General features: G+C 64.4%; 4 protein-coding genes across 9 annotated transcripts; all 4 read left to right on the top strand.

The window, feature by feature from the left end:
* Positions 1-441: 441 nt before the first annotated feature.
* On the top strand, positions 442-1,778 carry MRPL20 (mitochondrial ribosomal protein L20). Its single transcript, XM_004599861.2, has 4 exons — positions 442-597; positions 684-794; positions 1,189-1,266; positions 1,561-1,778. Exons 1-4 carry the CDS (start codon positions 511-513, stop codon positions 1,717-1,719), a joined length of 435 nt encoding a protein of 144 aa, XP_004599918.2. The 5' UTR covers positions 442-510; the 3' UTR covers positions 1,720-1,778.
* Positions 1,779-1,984: 206 nt separating this feature from the next.
* Positions 1,985-7,447, top strand: CCNL2 (cyclin L2). Of its 4 annotated transcripts, none has more exons than XM_058674227.1 (10): positions 1,985-2,249; positions 2,330-2,404; positions 2,485-2,594; positions 2,669-2,789; positions 3,661-3,725; positions 5,201-5,300; positions 5,551-5,655; positions 5,746-5,881; positions 6,648-6,732; positions 6,909-7,447. In XM_058674227.1, exons 1-10 carry the CDS (start codon positions 2,016-2,018, stop codon positions 7,234-7,236), a joined length of 1,359 nt encoding a protein of 452 aa, XP_058530210.1. In that variant the 5' UTR covers positions 1,985-2,015; the 3' UTR covers positions 7,237-7,447. The 4 variants fall into 4 exon arrangements, with proteins under 4 accessions (XP_058530210.1, XP_058530205.1, XP_058530199.1 ...); XM_058674222.1 differs by having other exon boundaries at positions 6,906-7,447; XM_058674216.1 differs by having other exon boundaries at positions 6,645-6,732.
* A 1,462-nt stretch (positions 7,448-8,909) lies between these two features.
* AURKAIP1 (aurora kinase A interacting protein 1) lies at positions 8,910-9,979 on the top strand. Of its 2 annotated transcripts, none has more exons than XM_036498363.2 (3): positions 8,910-9,015; positions 9,048-9,382; positions 9,452-9,979. In XM_036498363.2, the coding sequence occupies exons 1-3, from the start codon at positions 8,910-8,912 to the stop codon at positions 9,551-9,553; spliced, it is 543 nt and encodes a 180-aa protein (XP_036354256.1). In that variant the 3' UTR covers positions 9,554-9,979. The 2 variants fall into 2 exon arrangements, with proteins under 2 accessions (XP_036354256.1, XP_004599610.1); XM_004599553.2 differs by having other exon boundaries at positions 8,910-8,961; positions 9,452-9,977.
* Positions 9,980-16,246: 6,267 nt separating this feature from the next.
* On the top strand, positions 16,247-19,020 carry MXRA8 (matrix remodeling associated 8). 2 transcript variants are annotated; one of them, XM_004599552.2, is made up of 10 exons: positions 16,247-16,371; positions 16,952-16,975; positions 17,049-17,351; positions 17,434-17,535; positions 17,612-18,082; positions 18,160-18,315; positions 18,387-18,426; positions 18,517-18,590; positions 18,672-18,752; positions 18,943-19,020. In XM_004599552.2, the coding sequence occupies exons 1-10, from the start codon at positions 16,323-16,325 to the stop codon at positions 18,966-18,968; spliced, it is 1,326 nt and encodes a 441-aa protein (XP_004599609.2). In that variant the 5' UTR covers positions 16,247-16,322; the 3' UTR covers positions 18,969-19,020. The 2 variants fall into 2 exon arrangements, with proteins under 2 accessions (XP_004599609.2, XP_058530183.1); XM_058674200.1 differs by lacking the exon at positions 16,952-16,975 and having other exon boundaries at positions 16,271-16,371.
* Positions 19,021-19,630: the final 610 nt, after the last annotated feature.

Here is a 19,630-nt window from a genome sequence, read left to right as displayed (position 1 = left end):
GCTGAGCGGATCCGAAGCCAGGAGTCAAGAGCCTCCTCCAGGTCTCCCACGCGGGTGCAGGGTCCCAAGGCTTAGGGCCGACCTCCACTGCCTTCCCAGGCCACAGGCAGGGAGCTGGATGGGAAGCAGGACTGCCAGGATTAGAACCATCACCCATATGGGATCCTGGTGCGTGCAAGGCGCTAGGCCACCGCACCGGGCCCGTACATAATAAACTTTAAAACAAAAACGTAGTCAGATGTCAGCAGCTGGGCTAAAAACTGTACCCAAGTGAAAAGCTACGAAGAAACGGGGACTTCATTGGGCTGGGCCGTAGGCAAGTCGGCTCCTCGAGGTCCGCCCGCGGAACATTCTGGAAGGTCCTGACCCGCGGGCAGGGTGCGTCCCGGAGGGCCTGCTGGCTTCCAACGGGCGACGGCGCAGGCGCGGCGCCCCGGAAGCCCTCGGGCCGGCGCCGACCCGGAAGCACCCGCTCCGCGCCGGGCTGGGGGCGTCTTGGCGGCGGGCACCATGGTCTTCCTCACCGCGCGGCTGTGGCTGCGGAACCGCGTCACCGACCGCTTCTGGCGTGTGCAGGAGATGCTGCAGCACGCCCGGGTGAGTGCGCCCCCGCGCCGGCGGAGCGGGGCGCCGCGTCCCCGACCCCGCTGACCCCGACCCCCGCGCCCCGTCTCTCCACCCAGCACTTCCGGGGCAGGAAGAACCGCTGCTACCGGCTGGCTGTGCGCGCCGTGACCCGGGCCTTGGCGCGGAGCACGCTGGGACGGCGGCTCAAGAAGAGGACGCTGCGCGCCGTGAGCGCGGGAGGGGCGGGGGCAGTGAGAGGGACGGAGACTGGGGGGACAGAGAGGGACAGCGGGGAGAGAGGGACAGTGAGAGGGGCGGGGGCAGTGAGAGGGACGGAGACTGGGGGGACAGAGAGGGACAGTGAGAGGGGCGGGGGCAGTGAGAGGGACGGAGACTGGGGGGACAGAGAGGGACAGTGAGAGGGGCGGGGGCAGTGAGAGGGACGGGGGCAGTGAGAGGGACAGAGACTGGGGGGACAGAGAGGGACAGCGGGGAGAGAGGGACAGTGAGAAGGACGGGGGGCCAGCGGGCAGAGAGGGACTGGGAACAGAGACAGTGGGGCCAGGGACTCGGGGGCCAGCAGGTGGACAGCGGGCGGCCGCCCTCCCCGGTGTCCCTCAGCTCTGGATCAGCCGCATCGGCGCCGCCTCCCAGGAGCACGGCCTCGGGTACCCCGGCCTCGTGTCCAACCTGGTCAAGGTACGGAGGCCGGGGTGGGGGTCCCGTGTCCAGCGGGGTGTCCTGGCGGTGTGGGGTGTCCTTCCTCTGTCCTGTCCTCCGTCCCGTGTCCTGTCCTCCATCCCGTGTCCTGTCCTCCGTCCCGTGTCCTCCGTCCCGTGTCCTGTCCTCCGTCCCGTGTCCTGTCCTCCGTCCCGTGTCCTGTCCTCCGTCCCGTGTCCTGTCCTCCGTCCCGTGTCCTGTTCTCCGTCCCGTGTCCTGTTCTCTGTCCTGTGTCCTGTCCTCCATCCTGTCCTGACCGACGGTCCCCCACAGTGCCGCGTGGAGCTGAACCGGAAGGCGCTGGCCGCGCTGGCCGTCCACGAGCCCAAGACCTTCAAGGCGCTGGCGGCGCTGGCGCAGCGGCGGCGGGAGGAGGGCCTGGCTGCGGCCCTGGACGGCGCGGCCCCCGGCGTGTTCTCGCGGGCGGCCTAGGCCGGCGGGCGGCGGGGGGCTCCGGGCCGGACAGCACCCCAATAAAGTTGACGTGCGCATCAGAGGAGCCGTGTCGGGTCCCTTCCGCGGGAGGCGGGGCAGCCGCGCTTCCGGGGCGTGCACGCGCTCCTCCGCGCCTGCTTCCGGCGGCGGCGCCTGGCGCAGAGCTGAGGGGCAGGGCTGGCGGCCAATGGTGGGCGGCGGGGGCCCGGGCCGGCCAATGGCGGGCGCGGGGGCGGGGCTTGGTGGCTCCGTGAGGCGGTGCCTGGCCGGGCTGGGGGAGCCGGGGGCACAAGATGGCGGCGGGGGCCGCGGGGCCGGCGGGCGGCACCCCGAGGGCGGGCGTGCTGATCGGGGACCGGCTGTACTCGGGCGTGCTCATCACCCTGGAGAACTGCCTCCTGCCCGACGACAGGCTGCGCTTCACGCCGTCCATGTCGAGCGGGCTGGACACGGACACGGAGACCGGCCTCCGCGTGGTGGGCTGCGAGCTCATCCAGGCGGCCGGCATCCTGCTCCGCCTGCCGCAGGTGAGGGCCCGGTAGCCGCCGCGCCGGGGAGGGCCCCGGGCCGGGCTGGGGCTGCCCCGTGACGCGCTCCCCTCGCGCAGGTGGCCATGGCCACGGGGCAGGTGCTGTTCCAGCGGTTCTTCTACACCAAGTCTTTCGTCAAGCACTCCATGGAGGTGAGCGTGCCCCGCGCCCCGCGCCCCGCGCCGCACGCCCCGGGCCCGGGGACCCCCGCCTGACGGCGCTTACCTTGCAGCACGTGTCCATGGCCTGTGTCCACTTGGCCTCCAAGATCGAAGAGGCGCCCCGGCGGATCCGGGACGTGGTCAACGTGTTCCACCGCCTACGGCACCTCCGAGAGAAGAGGTGGGTCTCCCGGCCCCAGCGCCCGGAGTGGCGCTGCCGGACACCGTGCGCTGAGCGGCTTCGTCTTGCTGCAGGAAGCCAGTGCCCATGCTGCTGGACCAGGACTATGTGGGCCTCAAGAACCAGGTCATCAAGGCCGAGCGGCGGGTGCTGAAGGAGCTGGGCTTCTGCGTGCACGTGAAGCACCCGCACAAGGTCCGGGGAGCCGCAGCGGGCAGCGGGTTGGGGGCCCAGCGCCTTCCCATTCCAGCCCTATCCCATCCCAGCCCAGCCCATCCCAACACTGTCCCATCCCATTCCATTCTAACCGTGCCCCTTCCCATCCAAACTTCGTCCCATTTGATCCCAGCCCGTTCCACTCCATCCTGGCCCTATCCTATCCCATTACAGTCTTGTCCCATTCCATCCCATCCTTGTCTCGTCCCTCTCCCAAAACATCCCATTTCATCCCAACTCTGTCGCAGCCTTGTCCGTCTCATCCCATCCCATCCCAGCCCTGTCTCATCCCATCCCAGCCTTGTCCCATTCAGTCCCAGCTCCATCCCATTCTATTCCAGAGTCCTCCAGAGCAAACGCCAGGAGTGATGCGGCTGGCAGCTACGATGGCAGGAGAAGGCGTGTGGTGGGGCAGGGGGCTGGGGGCTCTGGGCCACCTCATGTTCTTGCCTTCTGGCTGTGTGGGTGTTCCCAGAGGAGGGTCCTCCTCTGGTCTCTTGCTGGACTCTGGTGTGAGTTTTGGTTCTGAGTAAACCACCAGCATACCTCTTGGTGCTTCTCTTCCTTGCCGCATGGCTGGGTGCTGGTGGCTGGGCCTGGTCAGGGCAACGTGCCAGGGCAAGACTTGGCACTGGTCACCTATGGGTGGACATGGGATCTCGTAAGGGCCATCTGATACAGGAGCGGTTGGTCAGGGTCGGGCCTGAGACCCAGCCGTGGGTCCTCTCTGTCCATCTGCATGCTGATCTGAGAGGCAGAGTGGGCGGCCTCCAGGTTGGGGTCCCTGGGGTGTGGCACCTGGCTGCCCTCCCCGGGCTCTGGGTCCTAACTGCATGGTTGTGTCTTGCAGATCATCGTTGTATACCTCCAGGTATTAGAGTGCGAGCGTAACCAACAACTGGTCCAGACCGCATGGTGAGCTGCCCTTCGTGTTCCTGAGGGCAGTGGGGTCGTCCGTGGCTCATGGTGGGAGGAGTCCTGACGCCTGTGCCCCCTTGCAGGCCTGGGCATTGGCGGAGTGGTAGGTGGCCCTCCTGCCACTGTTGAGGGCTGTTGATCGGGGCGGGGCACGAGGCCTCCCTGCATCATGGCATGGTGTTTCATAGCTCGGAGCCTGAGGTGCAGCCGAGTGGATACTGGGGTGCTGGTCCCGGAGTGGGCTGAGAGGTCACGGCCGCCGACCACATTGTCTGGGCAGTGGTGTTAGCCGAGAGCCCATTGTGACTCTTGCTCTTCTGTACCCTTTCAATTGAAGGGTAGCCTGTGAGGGTAGGTGCCTGAGACCGCTCTGCTGCCTGAGTGACAGGGTGCAGGGCCGGCAGCCGTCTCCAGCCCACCCGTGCAGGCTCTTCAGCGCAGGCGGCCCGGGGCTGGTGGTTTGTGTGCAGTAACATAGGCATGGTGCCTTGGTAATCCTGCTCTCCGCGGGTAACTGGTGAATGTTCTGACTTGGTAAACATGGTTGGGGCAGCTGAGACGCAGCACCTGCCCTCCAGGAGCCCCCGGGGTGAGGGCTCCCCGTTGGACACACCCGCTCACCACGCTGTCACTGTCCTTTCACACTCTTGAGGACTGGGTTCACAGAGTGCGAGTTGTCCATGTTACACTGGGGCTGGTGCTGCCCTGCACCCGGGGACTCTCCTCCCTGGTGGGCCTGGGTTCCCCCAAGGTGTCCAAACCACAGCCTGACTGGCTCCCCTGGGCTGGGTGGACTCCTTTCCAGCTGCCTTCCTGGAGCTGTTTGTTTCGCAGTGTGAGTAATATGGCTTGAATCTGGTGTTAGTCGATCAAATGTTAGAGAAATACAGTCTTGTGCATGTTAGAAACGCACATGTATGAGGGGCTGTTACAAATACTGTCAGTTTTAAAGGCCTCAGATGCAACCTGAGAACGTGATGGTGCTGCCGTGCTTGGCGCTACTGTCTGGTTCTGTGGCTGTTCCTTTAAGACTCCTGGTTGGCGGGGCAGTGGGGATCATTTCTCTGGTCCAAGAAGAGGCGTGCCCCCGAGGTACTGCCCACACTGCAGCACACCCCGCGCCAGCCTCCCCGTGGCCACTGCCCCTTCTGAGTGGACCTAATCGCAAAGCGGCAGACCAGGGCTGGCCAGGCCTGTGCACAGCTGCAGGTGGCGGCGTCAGAGGACAGCCCGTGGGCAGCGTGGTGTTCAGGACCTGCCTGTTTCCCCACCTCTGGGATTTGGGCTTCCAACCCTTGACCTGGGGGCAGCCGGGGCGTGGCGCTCACAGGGCAGCAGAGCAAGGGAGAGAAGTCCCAGGCAGTTCTCGGCATAGTGACCATGCGACATACAGCCAGTCTTGCCTGGGGGGGTGTGGTGACAGTGGCGTTCAGCCCAGGTTAGGCAGGCGGGCACCCTGTGTTTGGTCTCAGGAACTACATGAATGACAGCCTGCGGACGGACGTGTTTGTGCGCTTCCACCCGGAGAGCATCGCCTGCGCCTGCATCTGCCTCGCTGCCCGCACACTGGAGGTCAGTGCAAGCGGTGGTAGAGGGCCCCCGGGCGATCACTGCGGACCTGCGGGCTGCTGTTTGGATATTTGTAAAGCAGAGACACACAGGATGGATGCCAGCTCTTTCTCATGTGGCAGCACTGGCTGGAGCTGGGCCGGCCACAGCAAGGAGCCTCTTGGCTTTCCTAGGCTGTTAGCAGGGAGCTGGGTTTGTGTTGCCCCCTGCTGCGGCTGGGCAGGGTGCAAGCAGATGCTGCCTCTCCTTGCAGATCCCACTGCCCAACCGCCCTCACTGGTTTCTCTTGTTTGGAGCAACTGAGGAGGAAATTCAAGAGATTTGCATAAAAATCCTGCAGCTTTACACGCGGAGAAAGGTTCTTTTGGCTCATCCCTCGTCCCTCGTCCCTCGTGTGGTGTGGAGCAGAAAGCTCTGGCTCTGACCCCATGGCCACTGGCTCCCGCAGGCAGACCTGACACAGCTCGAAGCGGAGGTGGAGAGGCGGCGGCGTGCCATGGAGGAGGCCCATGCCCATGCCCACCCGCCCGGGGCCACACCTCTGGTAGACAGCACGGCGGGCTTCTCACCGGTGGCCAAGCCCGGTGAGTGCTGGGGCAGGGGACAGGGCAGGGGTGTGCAAAGCAGCCGGCTGGGCCCCCAGAGCGACTCGCTGGCCTGTGAGTGCAGACTGCGCTCTCAAACCCAGCCCCAGACGCTGTGTTCCTTTATCTGCTGGGTGGCCTGTCGCCTACAGAAATTTGTAAACATTTTTCATCTATTTGGAAAGCAGAGTGATGCGAGGCAGGGAGGGTTTTGTTTTATTTAAAAATAAAAATTGTGCAATATTCTTATCTATTTTAGTATTAAATGCCAGCCTTTTAAGATTTCAGTTACTCAATCCATGAACATTTAACATTGAATTCTCTTTGAACTGCTTGTCTTTGAGGACAGATCATCCCCGATTTTCCTCCTAGCTTTCTAGGCCTTTGTTTCTTTTTTATGTTGATGATCTTTGCAGAGTTGATTAGGGCTCAGAGGAGTCAGGGAGATTTTCCACCTGCTGGTTTATCCTGCACATCTGCTGGAGCTGAGCCAGGAGCCCAGAACTCTGCTGTGAGCCCCTGCAGGGGCTGGGGCACAGAGAACAGGATCGCAACCCACACTGGACACGGTTCAGCTGATGGCTCAGCCTGCCCACCAGGCAGGGTCCCTGCATTACACTGCCAGAGCCCAAAGGGAGAGGAAGCGGAGCGGGCAGAGGGCGGCCGGGCAGCCTTGTGTGTTGACATTTCCAGTCCCAGGCTGGGAGCAGGGGTCCCTTTACCCACTGGCCCTGACAGACTGTCCACTTACTCCTGGTTCCAGCAGAGTCCCCCAAAGTCAACAGAGGGAACAAGTCCTCGCCCCCTTCCGTCAAGAACATCAGGACTCAGGCCGACAGCCCGGTGAATGGGTAAGACACTGGCCCCCTTGGGCCGGGCCGCCTGAGCCCGGATCTACAGCGCCTCCCTGTGTCCAGTTTGTTGAAGGTGCGAGCAAGCAGGAGCCAGAGGGCAGACTGGCCCCTGGTGGGCTGGTCCCTGGGCACTGCCTACAGGTGCTAATGTGGGCCATGTGTTTTCACAGGAGGAGTGACAGTGAGTCCACCTCCAGGAGCTCCAAATCACCTAGCCGCTCCCGCAGCCGCAGCGACTCCCCGCCCAGACAGGTGCACCGCAGTGGTCTCAGCCACAGCTCCCGGAGGGCCAGGGACTGCATATACCCACCCCAGAAGCCACCCAAGTCCCCCAGCCGGAGCTCGCCCCGCTCACGGAGCCAGTCCCGGGAGCGTGCTGACAGTTGCGGGAAATACAGGAAGCGAAGTCGCTCCTGCAGGGACGAGCAGCTGCAGTCCTGTGAGCATGCCGGCCGTTGCCACAAGCAGGCTCTCCCCGGGCACAGCCGGCATCGCAGGTGAGGCAGGCTGTGCTGGCTGCTCGGCCACAGCTGCCCGATCCCAGGGCCTGCGGTGTGGCTGTCTCCGGGACACGTAACCCGTGCCTGCACCCAGCCATGTAGCCTGCTGCTTGTGACCATGGCGGCCAGGTGCCTGCTCCCAGACGGACTTATGGCATGATGCCGGGAGGTGGCACTCGCGCTGTCCACCCGGTCAGCAGACACTGGGGATGTGTCAGCGCTGGTTAGGTGGAGGCCAGCGTGGCTGCCAGCAGGAGGTGTGTCCATGCATGGACGCACAACTGCTCAGGATGAGGCTCGTGAGCGCCCACCAGCGCCCACTTCGGACTCGCTTAGTAAAGTGTTGGGTTTGTACTCCGCTCTTGTGCTTCCTGCTGATCTCATGGCCAAATGCCCCAGTGTCTGGTGGGGCTGCGGGCGCAGCACTGGTTCCTGTTACCCCTCATCCCTCCCGCAGCCTGCACCTCTTCCCAAGTGTCTCCAGTGCCTCGCCTTGCTCCTGGCCCTTCCCGGGACACTGATGGACATCGGGACCCAGCCTGTGGTTCCTCTCCACCGGCTGTGCAGCATGTGCCCTTGGTACCTGGCAGCCCCCAGGGAGGAGGCGGGTTTTGTTCGAGCCATGACTCCTGCTGAGCGAGGGGACATGGGGTGAGAGGAGCTCCTGACCCGTGTAGGTCGTGGGCATGCTGCATGGCACAGGCAGTGCCAATGTCCAGGCCTGGGGTCGCATGTCCTCAGAGCCTCATGCCAGGATTGCGAGTGCTGAGGCCAGCACCCACGCAACTGATGCCCGTGGGCTGCTGGGCTGCTTTGCTCCGCTCTCTGAAGGACAGGCCAGTCGGGGCCGACCGACATGGGTGGTCCGGTGGCCCATTCCCTGGGTGGGAGAGGCAGGCAGTCTGGCATTGGCACGTGTGGGGAAGACACTGGGCGAAGCCAGGCCGGCATGGGCACTCCAGGACTAAGAGCAGAGCCAGCGCCGGGCACTGGCCTCCCATCCTGCCTGGGTCTAGAGCACGGGAAGCCGGCGAAGCCCAGGATGGATGCAGGACTTGGGGGGCACTGCTCGGCATCCCTCCCCGGTCCCCAAGGGCCCTTCGTGCAGGCTGCGGCTGGCGAGGTTCAGCCCGCAGCTTTCCCAGCGAGTCGAGAGGCAGGTGCGGGTTGGTCCGACTTGCAGGGTGCAGGGACCCCTCTTGGGGCCATTCCGGGCGCCAGCTGGGAAGGACGAGCGTCTGAACGCCCCAGGCTCGACAGGCTCCACCTGCTGCTCACGCCTAAGGAGCCCCTTCCTGCAGCCCCCTTCGGGGGCGCCGGGGCGCTCGGGACGGGCAGGCGGTCCCGCCGTCCACCGCTCCCTCCGCACGCCTAGTTCAGCCCAAACACTCGCGCTTCCGCCTCCAGGTTCTTCCGGAAGTGACGCGGGGCCGCTCCGGACTGTGGGAATTGTAGTATTTCTGCCTCCGAGAGGGAAGGGGTTGGTGATCCACGCAGGCGCCGGTCGCCTGCATTCGGAAGCCGTCCCTTTCTGGGCTCGGCGTGGCCTGCGTCAACGCGCAACCCGTTGTGAGGGCGCCGGGGCGCGGTGGGGGTTAGTTTCGGGACGGACCGGAAGAGCGTGGGGCTGGCGACGTGTGTGTGCGGCGGTGGAGCTAGCGGATCCGTTACGCCATGTTTTTGGTGCGCGTGGCCGCCCGACTGTTCAGGGCCGTCCCCGCGGCAGGTGAGGGGTCGGGGAGGGACGGGCGGGGGGTGACCGTGTCCCCCCAGGCCCGCCGTGTCCCCCCAAGGCTGACCGTGTCCCCCCAGGTTACAGCCGGCCCTGGCCCGCGGCCTGCCTGAGCCGGGCCGCCTCGGTCCCCGTGCCGGGCAGGGCGGCCCCACCGCCCCCGTTGGAGATGCTGGTGCCCCGGAAGGTGGCCATCAGCCCCCTGGAGAGCTGGCTCACGGCCCGCTGCCTCCTGGGCGGCCTCGCCCGGACCCCCGAGTGCCCGCCGGAGCCCCCGGCCGCCCCCGCCGTGCGCTGCAAGAGCGTGCTCAAGATCCGAAGGCGCAAGATGAACCACCACAAGTACCGCAAGCTGGTGAAGCGCACGCGCTTCCTGCGCCGCAAGGTGCGCGAGGGCAGGCTCAGGCGCAAGCAGGTGAGCTGTCCTCCCGCGGGCCCGGCCGGCCGGGCACTGCCCACGCTGGACGCTCCTCTCTGCCCGCAGGAGCGCTTCGAGAAGGACCTGAGGCGCATCTGGCTGAAGGCTGGCCTGAAGGAAGCCCCCGAGGGCTGGCAGACCCCCAAGATCTACCTGAAGAACAAGTGAGCTGCACCCCCTCTCCCTCCCCACCCTTGCCTCCTGGCAATAAACTCGGACCGCCGCCCCAGTATCCTGCCTGTTGGGAGGGTCTCCGTGCTCCTGCGGAGTCCGGGGCCAGGGTGGGCTCTCCCCTGCACCTGGGACCCTCCCCAGGGTCATCCGCTTGGGCACCACAGGCCCTGCCCATGCCTGCTGAGTCCCGGCCCGGCCCTGGAGCTGGCGCTCCTGCCATTCCCACCGTGGTCCCTGCGGATGGTTTGGCGGCTTCTATTTTATGTCTGTCTCTCCTGGAGGGCTCCCTGCCCTGGCCCCTGGGGAGGAGGGCCAGGGATGTGGGACCCGGCCAGCCCCTCGTCCCTGTCAGGTTCGCCGACCACCAGGGAAAGAAAAAAGCATGGCCGGCTGTTGACAAGAGGCCTTTATTGGGGAGAATTCAATTCTCCCGCCTTTTCTGGGCGCAGTGGAGAGGCAGAGAGAAAGCAGGGAGCTATGGGGAGGAGGAAGGGCACAGGGGCTGTCACACCACTCCTGGCGCGGGAGCCGGTGCTGCGCCAGCTCTTACTAGGAGAGGAAACGCCCAGTCAGCCAGGCTCCTCTCCTGCTGACTGTGGGGTCGGACCTAACTGCAGAAACCATCAGCCCCCTCCCTGGGTTCCAGCCAGGGCTATGGGGGGTGCATGCTGAGACCCCTGCTGCCCACGCCTGGGACTGGAGACGGGTCTCACGTCTGTGTCCTCCCCAGCTTTGCTCATGTCTTCCCGACAAACCGGCTGGTCCCAGTGGCCTGTGGCTGCAACCACAGCACTGCCGGGTGGCCCCTGCTCCAGGCACATGTGTGGGTAGACACAGCTCCTGGACACCACATGCTGGCTCTGGGCACCACAGCTGGACAAGCTGGAACCCCAGGCATCTGTGTTATCACCTCCGGCAGCCCCAGGACTGGGTTGTGGCAGCTGAGGGCCACCTGCGGGCGCCCGGCTGGAGGCTCACGGTCTCCCCCGTGGAGGACTAGGGTCAAACCGCCTGCATCCCATGCTCTCCTGCTGATTGCTAGCACTGCAGGCGGCCCCTGCTTCCCAGCCTCACCCTCGATGGGCCCCTTCCACTCTGGGCTGGCAGCGGGACCTTCTGCTGCATGATGGGTTTCTGGAGTGTTCTGGCTGAGTGTTCCCATCACAGCATGTTAGCAAGGTGACAGACATGTACGTCACAAATGAAGACCTCGTCCTGAGGCTCAGACGTGGCCCAGCAGCCGATGGGCTCTGCGCTTGCCCTGTCGGCTCCGTCACAGCTTCCTGCTAACGTGGGCCAGGTGGCGTGCTTGGCCCCAGCTGAGGTGGTCAGGTCCTGGTGTCGGGTCCACTGGGTCAGTGTTCTGTCTCTGGAAGTCCAAGTTTCCTTTTGTTTATTGGAAAGGAAAGAGAGGAGGGGAGAGCTGCTGGCTCACTCCCCAAACGACCACAGTAACAGGCCATCCGCTGCTGCCTGCGGGGCCACTAGCAACGAGCAGGGTTGGAACTGGAACTGCCGGTGTCACAGCAGTGTTACCCCCCACCCCCGCGTGGGGCCTGTACCGTGATTTCCAGCTCTTCCGTGGTCTCAGTGGCACCCTCTACCTTTGCTGCCAGCTGGTGCCCAGTGCCAGGCACACCCCCCACTTTGCTGTTGCTGACCTGCGCTGACCAATGAGACATGGTGGGATGCTAGGGTATTACACATAAGGTCTCTGCCTTTGGTGCCACCATCCTATATGGGCACCAGTTCTACTCTGCTTCCCCTCCGGCTCCCTGCCTGTGGCCTGGAAAAGCAGTGCAGGACGGCCCAAAGCCTTGGGATTCCGCACCCATGTAGGAGAACCGGACATGCTCCTGGCTTCAGCCTGGCCCAGCCCTGACTGTTGAAGCCATTTTGCAGGTGAACCAACTTAGGGAAGATCATGTCACTCTCTTATAATTCTGCCTTTCAAATACAAAGAAGTAAATCTTTTTAAAAATAAATATTTAAGGGCCCGGCGGTGTGGTCTAGCGGCTAAAGTCCTCGCCTTGAAAGCCCCGGGATCCCATATGGGCGCCGGTTCTAATCCCAGCAGCTCCACTTCCCATCCAGCTCCCTGCTTGTGGCCTGGGAAAGCAGTTGAGGACGGCCCAATGCATTGGGACCCTGCACCCACGTGGGAGACCTGGAAGAGGTTCCAGGTTCCCGGCATCGGATTGGCGCGCATCGGCCCATTGCGGCTCACTTGGGGAGTGAATCAATGGACAGAAGATCTTCCTCTCTGTCTCTCCTCCTCTGTGTATATCTGGCTGTAATAAAATGAATAAATCTTTCAAAAAAAAATAAATAAATATTTAAGTAAGCTTTTATCCTCATCTGTTACTCCCCAAGTGCATGCCGCTTCCAGAGTTAGGAGCCCAGAATTTCCTGGGTCCCACAGTGAGGTGACAGGGAGCTGAAACAGAGACCTAGCCAGAACCCCTGTGGGCTGGGGTTGCCTAACCTGGCAGGTTAGCTGGCAGTGAGTCATCAGAGGTTGGGTCTCTGGGGACAGATCCCATCCCCAGAGGCCGTGACAGGAATGTGGGGGACCCTGGCTGCAGCTGTCAGCAGGTGCAGACAGCTGTGGGGTCCCAAGCTGGAGCCTGCTGGCCTATGCAGGTCGTGCCTCCTCCACGGTCAGAACAGGCAGCCTGGCACTGGTAATGTTTGGGTTCAGTATCTCTCAGCCCTTTAAAAAAAATGTGAGCCCAGCGCAGTGGCCTAGCAGCTAAAGTCCTCACCTTACATGTACTGGGATCCCGTATAGACACCGGTTCTAATCCCAGCAGACCTGCTTCCCATCTAGCTCCCTGCTTGTGGCCTTGGAAAGCAGTAGAGAATTGCCCAAAGCCTTGCCCTGCACCTGTGTGGGAGACCTGGGAGAGGCTCCTGGCTTCAGATCGACTCAGCTCTGGCCATTGTGGTCACTTGAAAAGTGGACAGAAGATCTCCCTCTGTATATCTGACTTTACAGTAAAAAAAAAAAATAAAACAAATCTGAAGTAAATTTAAAAATGTGTGTGTGTGTGTATAAATTTAATTATGTAGATTTACAAGGAGGAGAGACAGAAAGGTCTTCCATCTGCCGGTTCACTCCCCAAATGGCCACAATGGCTGGAGCTGAGCCGATCAGCAGCTCCTTTCTGGTCGCCAGTGTGGGAGCAGGGTCCCAAGACTTTGGGACGTCCTCCACTGCTTCCTCAGGTCAAGGGCAGAGCTGCGTGAGAAGTGGAGCAGCCGGGACTCCAGCCCGCACCCGTGTGCAGTGCTGAAGCTGGCATGTGGAGGATTCACTTGTGGAGCCGCTGGCTGCTGGCTGTATCTCTGCCTCTTTCAACAGATCGGGAGCTTGTGGCCCTACCCCACAGCAATGCTCAGGGCCTCAAGGTGTGGGTGCAGCAGCGTGATGCTGCCAGGAAGGGCAGGCCCCCCTACACACCGTCCACACAGGAAGGGCAGACTCCCTCCACACGCACACACCGTCTACACTGCCGGGAAGGGCAGACTCCCTCCACACGCACACACCGTCTACACTGCCGGGAAGGGCAGACTCCCTCCACACACACACACCGTCCACACTGCCAGGGAGGGCAGGCAGGGCAGCTGAGAGTGAGTCCCCAGCTGAACCTTCCAGTCACTATTTCCTGTTCTGTTTCACTTTTCTTTTTTTCGTTTTATTTTGTTGATAATCTTTCCATAGTTGATCAGGGTGCAAAGGGTCAAGGGCTAGAGGAAAGTGGGTAAGACCATTGTTCCCGTATTCTCTTTTTCCTTCTTGCACTGGGGAAGGGGAGCGAGAAGGGGACGATCCTGGCCCTGCCTCGCAGCCGCCGCAGGGATGCTCACATGACTGAGAAGGACGTGTGTTCATGCGGAGCACCATTAGGAAGGGATGGGAAGGGCGGTAACACAACTTCTCATCTTTCTGTTCTCGTCCTGGGGGGGAAGGGGAGAGGCCTGCAGCACATGAAGTGGTTCCATAGTTCTGAGACAGGTTGGTTCTTTTGCTCCTTGGTTGACGAAGTTCCTCTCCAACCCATTGGCCCTGCCAGTCACTGTTCCCACAAGACATGACTGGCCTTGGTGGCTGGCACTTGTCCAGGTCATAGCTTCGTGGGCCACCTATGCCACACCTGATGGCCAGCAGTGAGTGCTCTCTACTGCACCCTCACAGTGCAGTTCGGCCACCTCTCGCAGGCGTCCAGAGGCTCACGCTCCTGGCCACGTGGGGAGAGGTCCTGGGAGCTGACATCTGCCCTTGCCAGCCTTTAGGGAGACCTCCAAGGCCATGTCCTTGGTCATTGCCCCTGTTCTTTCCTGGGTCTGGGTGAGGGGTGCCTGTGCTGGGTCTGATTCCTCGTGAGGATTCTGAACCCCCCGTCTTGCCCTGTCTCGGGGTCCCCTCCCAGCCCCACCCTGTCTCAAGGTCTCCCCCCAGTCCCGCCCTGTCTCAAGGTCTCCCCCCAACCCCGCCCTGTCTCGGGGTCCCCTCCCAGTCCCACCCTGTCTCGGGGTCTCCCCAGTGTATCCATAGCCCTGGAGACTTCCTGGCCAGCCACAGCATCAGGGGCCGCTGCCTTCATATAGGCAGTGACGGCCTGGAGGGCAGGTGTCAGGGTGCATGGCCCATCCAGTGGCTCAGACCAGGTCAGACTGGGGAGGGGGGCTCCAGGAATTGAGTGCCTGCTACCAAATGGGAGACCTAGGCTGATGTCCTGGCTCCCAGCCCTGGCCCTGGTGCAGCCCTGGCTAGTGCAGGAGCTCCTCTAGGTCCAGAGATTAAAGGCAGAGGACAGCCATGGAATGTCCTGTTTCCCACTGAATTCTCTGTGGGCCAGGGCCCAGCACACAGCGGGCACTTGGTACACATGGGCCCAGCACACAGCGGGCACTTGGTACACAGGGGACCCAGGCCACAGCAGGCACTCAGCACACACGTGATCCAGCCCATGAGCCCAGCACACAGACCCAGGCCACAGTGGGTACTCAGCAGACAGGGGACCAAGCCCACAGTGGGCATTTGGTACACATGGGCCCAGCCCACAGTGGGCGTTCAGCACACAGGGGACCCAGGCCACAGTGGGCGCTCGGCACCCGGGGGACCCAGCCCGCAGTGGGCGCTCGGCACACGGGGGACCAAGCATGCAGTGGAAACTTGGCAAGTGCTCTCCAGGCGCAGCCTGCATGTGCGGTGGGCCTGAAGTGTCCCGAGTGCCTGTGGTTTTCTCTTCCCTGAGCCGGCTGCCTGGAATGTCCGAGTCACCGGAGCTGGAGCCAGCGTTGGATTCCCAGTCTGTAGCCCCTGGGGCTGGCTGCCCGCCCCCTCGTCTGGCCACACCTCCTACAGCAGGGTTGGGGGGGTCGGGCTCCTGTCTGCTGGGGCTCCTGAGGGGCTGGGCAGCCGTCCATGCTGTCCGTCAGCTGCGGGCTCAGCTCCCAGGTCAGGAGGAGCCAGGAGCCCAGGAGCGGCTGTGGCTTGGGGAGGGGCAGGTGGTCGGCTGGGCAGCCAAGGCTGGCCGTTGGGTTTCAGGGTTCTTTTGTGGCCACTTCCTGTTGGGGTTGTGGAGGGGGTTGCATCCTGCCTCTGCTGACCTCCAAGAGGACAAGAGGGACGGGGTGAGGATGGAGCCTGCATCCCTCCTCGTCCAGGGCCCAGCTGCCCCTGAGTGACCTCTTCCAGATTCCAGGGAGCGGCCTCTGGCCTGTGTCCGTCCAGTGGGGTCAGCATGCAGAACTGAAGCTAGGGGCCTGCCGGGGACTGCCTCCAGGGGAAGGGGGCTTGTCCTGCAGCCCACTGGGAGAACTGGCGTGACAGCCAGGTAGCCCGAGGGGGGGTGTCAGCAGAGGGTCAGCCTCCCAGGCATGCCAGGGAGACCCAGGGTCAGGCAGAGGGGCCAGCGCAAATGGGAACCAGCCAGGAAGGCAGGAGGAGGGCCGGGCCTTGACGCTGGCCAGGCTGGCCTTGTTTTTCCAGAAAGAAAGGCCAGAGAGGACGGAGGGGGCATGCCGAAGGCTCCGCCCTGGGGCCAGACGCAGCCGCAGAAACGGGTGCCCTGGGTCCTGGGTGGGCCCACCATCTGGGGTGGGCCCAGCCCGGCCATCGGGCCTGGCGCCGAGTGGGACCCCCGCCTGCCAGCGTCGGCCCCCGGGGGTGGGTGCGGCTGCGCAGAGCATTTTTGCGGTTGTTTGGATTCTTCCTCTTCCCTTCTTTTTTTTTTTAGGTTTGCTTAAGTAGCAGAGAAGCCTGTGCTGGCCCAGAGCCCCTGCCACAGGCAGCCCACTCCCCATTTCCTTCCTGTGGGGAGTTCAAGCCTCACTCCCAGAAGGACAGAGGCTTCCTTGAAGCCCCCCACACTGGCGCTGGCCCCTCTGGGTCAGGAGTGCTCTCCCCTCCACTTCCCGCTGCCCCACCCCATCCCCGGAGCTCGGCATCCAGGGTGCACCCTGCTAGAGGTGGGGGTCCACACCTGCTTGAAGGCTCCCTCCAGGGAGGGTCTACACCCTCAGGGTCATTTGCTGGGGACCTGCCAGCCAAGGGCTGAGCCTCTGTCCAGCTCCTCCCCCACATGGGCCAGGGGAGCTGCAACCACGCCGGCCCAACATGGGGAGGCTGAGGGAGTGGGCGGTCCGCCGATGGCTGCCGGCCCAGGGCCCCGTGATGTCACGGCCGGCGGGGCTCTGGAGGGGGAGGGGGTCGGCTGTTTTTCTGGAGACAAAGCGGCCCGGGCGGGCAGGCGCCATGGAGCTGCCGTCCCAGGTCCTGCTGTGGGGACTGATGGTTCTTCAGGGTGAGTGGGGCTGGGTGAGAGAGGCGGCCTCTGTCCAGAAGCGGATGCTCCCCACTGGGCAGTGGCTCACTTGGGGGAGAGTTAAGGTCTCCTGAGATGCCCCCTTGCCGGAGCCCTGGGGACTGTCTACTCTTCCTGGGGTTCTGGGTGGAGCCCTTCGGGTCTCAGTGTCTCCTGCCCTGGGGAGGGGGAATGGCTGGAGTGGAGGCTGAGAGGATGGGGGCTCGGAAAGTGTCCTGCCTCCGGCCTGGCCCAATGCCTGCCCAGCTGGTCCTGCAGACCCTGTACCTTCCTGCAGGCTCTGGGACCCAGCCATGGCCCTGTCAGGGGACTGTGGGACCTGGGTAGTGGACAGCTGGCATGTGCACCTGCCTGCGGTGAAAGGGGGCTCCCAGGGCCCTTGAGCAGGTGCAGGGACTCATCTGGGTTGCTTCCTGGGCCCTGGTGACAGCTCACCTGAGTCAACTTCCACGCTGGGCTAACCCAGGGACCCAGAGCTACTCTGGGACCACAGGAGGGGCTGGGGGCAGGGCAGGCGTGAACACCAGCCAAGGTGTTCCACCCATTCCTCTGCTTCCAGGTTCCTGGGCACTTCTATCCTCAGGTTAGTGACCCAGCCAGACCCCCACCGCCCCCTTACCCCTGCCCCGTCCTCGCTGACACCCTTTCTCCACCAGGGCCCTCAGGGTCGGGGCAGGCAGGCAGCTCCGTGGTGTCCGAGTCGGTGGTGAGCTGGACGGCGGGCGCTCGTGCTGTGCTGCGCTGCCAGAGCCCGCGCATGGTGTGGACCCAGGACCGACTGCACGACCGCCAGCGCGTGCTCCACTGGGACGTGGCCGGCGGTGCGGGCGGCCCGGCGCGCCGGCTCGTGGACATGTACTCGGCGGGCGAGCAGCGGGTGTACGAGTCGCGCGACCGGGGTCGCCTGCTGCTGTCCCCCTCGGCCTTCCACGATGGCAACTTCTCGCTGCTCATCCGCGGTAGGCGGGCGGCAGGCGCGGCGCGGCGGGGTGGGGGCGCGTGGGGTCCCGGCGGGCGGGCTCACCTGCGTTCCCGGTGTAGCTGTGGAGGACACCGACGCGGGGCTGTACACCTGTAACCTGCACCACCATTACTGCCACCTCTACGAGAGCCAGGCCGTGAGCCTCGAGGTCGTCGACCCCCGTGAGTGCCCTCGCCCCGCCCCCGCGCGCCCTAGCTCGCGCCCCCGCCGCGCCGCTGACCTCCGGGCCCTCCGCAGCCCTGGCCCCGCGCTCCCACTGGGACGGCGAGAAGGAGGTGCTGGCGGTGGCACGCGGCGCTTCCGCCTTGCTGACCTGCGAAAACCGCGCGCACGTGTGGACCGAGCGGCACGTGGAGGAGGCGCAGCAGGTGGCGCACTGGGACCGGCAGCCGCCGGGGGTGCCGCACGACCGCGCCGACCGGCTGCTCGACCTGTACGCGTCTGGGGAGCGCCGCGCCTACGGGCCGCCTTCCCTGCACGAGCGCGTGGCCGTGGCGGACGACGCCTTCGCGCGCGGCGACTTCTCGCTGCGCATCGACCCGCTGGAGCCGGCCGACGAGGGCACCTACTCCTGTCACCTTCACCACCACTACTGCGGTCTGCACGAGCGCCGCATCTTCCACCTGCGCGTCAGCGAGCCCTCGGCCGCGCCGCCCGCGCGGGCGTCACCCGGCAACGGCTCAGGCCACGGCGCCGGCCCGGGCCCAGGTGTGTGCCTGCCTCTGCCCGCCCTGCGCGGGGCCCGGGCCTTCCGCGTGGCCCTGACGCCCCGGGTCGCCCTGCAGACCCCACGCTGGCGCGCGGCCGCAGCGTCATCAACGTCATCGTCCCCGAGGGCCGCACCCATTTCTTCCAGCAGCTGGGCTACGTGCTGGCCACCCTGCTGCTCTTCATTCTGCTGCTGGTTACCGCCCTCCTGGCCGCCCAGCGCCGCCGCGGAGGTGAGGCCACAGCAGGGGTGGGGGAGTCGGGGCCACCGCCGCCACCTTCTACACGAGTCTCCTCTCCACAGGCGACCAGGACATGGACAAGAAGTCGGGAAAGTGGAAGGGGTGAGCGCACCCACAGGCCCGCCCATCTCCCCTGCCCGTGCACCCTGACCACCCCCAGAACCCCGCCCCTTCTCTGACCACCTCCCTTAGGAAGCAGGTGAACCTGGTGGAGTTGGCCATGGCCACAGACCGGGGCCTTCCCAGGACTGAGGACGTCAACCTAGGTGACTGTGCGGGGACTCGAGGTCCAAGCCTGGGCTGGAGCCATCTCCCAGCGGCGCTAACCACCTCTCCACCCTCCCCAGATTACAAAAACAACATCCTGAAGGAGAGGGCTGAGCTGGCTCACAGTCCCCTGCCCCCAAAGAACATTGACTTGGACAAAGGTGAGCGGCAGTGCAGCCCTGAGCCTGTCCCTTCCCACCTCCAAGGACCCTAGGCAGCTCCCCCACCCCGAGGATTCCAGACCAGGCTCTGGCTGGTCCCTCCGAGTGCCCCTTGCCAGGCCCCACTAGGTCCCCCGGGGTTGGAACCCCTGCAGGGCCAGGCAGCTAGTGGCCTGTGCTTGGCCCCCAGGGTTCAGGAAGGAGTGCGGCAAATAGGAGACCTGGTGCTGGCCGGGCCAGCAGCTCTGCCCACTCTGCCCGCCTACCCTGGAGGCCGCGCTCCTGACCTACACATGGCTCTCCTGGCGTTCCCCAGCAGGCCGGGGCGGCATGGAGAGCCAGGCTGCCTTCAGCTTCCTCTCTGCCTGCTGTGCCCCTCTCTTCCCACCGTCCTGACCCCTCAAGCTCCTGTCTTCCCAGGGCCTTGGTTATCTGTGCCAGCCCTGGATGCGGGGGTGGGAGGGAGTGGGAGAGGGCAGCCTCCGGGCTGACTCCCCCATGCCATGCCTGGGCACTGCTGCCCACCTGGCCCAGCTCAGCCCCAGCCAAGGTCCCCCCTGCTTTCCCAGGGGGGTGCTCACCTGGGGTGGGGGTGCTCCCTGGGGTGGGGGTGCTCCCTGGGGTGGGGGTGCTCCCTGGCAGTTTCTCTGCCTCTGACTCCTGCCCTGGCCTTGGCTTCTGCGAGCTCACTGGCCTGGGATCCAGGTGACTTCCAGCAGGCCCTCCCTGAGCTGGCCTCTGGGGCTAGGGCTGCACTGGGCTTCTTCCCGGCCCGAGAATGGGGAGTGGCTGGCAGTGGTGGCCCTGGGTGGACCCCAAGACTCCCGCCTGTTCTCCTCACAATAAAGACCATGTCTGGACCTGGCCCTGCAGCTGTT

The sequence above is a fragment of the Ochotona princeps genome, chromosome 2 (genome assembly GCF_030435755.1).
Source record: "Ochotona princeps isolate mOchPri1 chromosome 2, mOchPri1.hap1, whole genome shotgun sequence".
In the NCBI taxonomy this organism is placed as follows: domain Eukaryota; kingdom Metazoa; phylum Chordata; class Mammalia; order Lagomorpha; family Ochotonidae; genus Ochotona; species Ochotona princeps.
The sequence above is the reverse complement of the archived record's forward strand: the minus strand, read 5'-3'. Positions and strand labels throughout refer to the sequence as shown.

Coding starts and splice junctions, on each gene's coding strand:
- MXRA8 (XM_004599552.2), top strand. CDS start 16,323: ATGGAGCTGCCGTCCCAGGTCCTGCTGTGGGGACTGATGGTTCTTCAG. Junction 18,316..18,386: donor CGCCCAGCGCCGCCGCGGAG/GTGAGGCCACAG, acceptor TCCTCTCCACAG/GCGACCAGGACATGGACAAG. Junction 18,753..18,942: donor GAACATTGACTTGGACAAAG/GTGAGCGGCAGT, acceptor CTTGGCCCCCAG/GGTTCAGGAAGGAGTGCGGC.
- AURKAIP1 (XM_036498363.2), top strand. CDS start 8,910: ATGTTTTTGGTGCGCGTGGCCGCCCGACTGTTCAGGGCCGTCCCCGCG. Junction 9,016..9,047: donor CGTGTCCCCCCAGGCCCGCC/GTGTCCCCCCAA, acceptor GTGTCCCCCCAG/GTTACAGCCGGCCCTGGCCC. Junction 9,383..9,451: donor GCAGGCTCAGGCGCAAGCAG/GTGAGCTGTCCT, acceptor CTCTGCCCGCAG/GAGCGCTTCGAGAAGGACCT.
- MRPL20 (XM_004599861.2), top strand. CDS start 511: ATGGTCTTCCTCACCGCGCGGCTGTGGCTGCGGAACCGCGTCACCGAC. Junction 795..1,188: donor AGAAGAGGACGCTGCGCGCC/GTGAGCGCGGGA, acceptor GGTGTCCCTCAG/CTCTGGATCAGCCGCATCGG. Junction 1,267..1,560: donor TCGTGTCCAACCTGGTCAAG/GTACGGAGGCCG, acceptor GGTCCCCCACAG/TGCCGCGTGGAGCTGAACCG.
- CCNL2 (XM_036498360.2), top strand. CDS start 2,016: ATGGCGGCGGGGGCCGCGGGGCCGGCGGGCGGCACCCCGAGGGCGGGC. Junction 2,250..2,329: donor TCCTGCTCCGCCTGCCGCAG/GTGAGGGCCCGG, acceptor CCCCTCGCGCAG/GTGGCCATGGCCACGGGGCA. Junction 5,656..5,745: donor AGCTTTACACGCGGAGAAAG/GTTCTTTTGGCT, acceptor TGGCTCCCGCAG/GCAGACCTGACACAGCTCGA.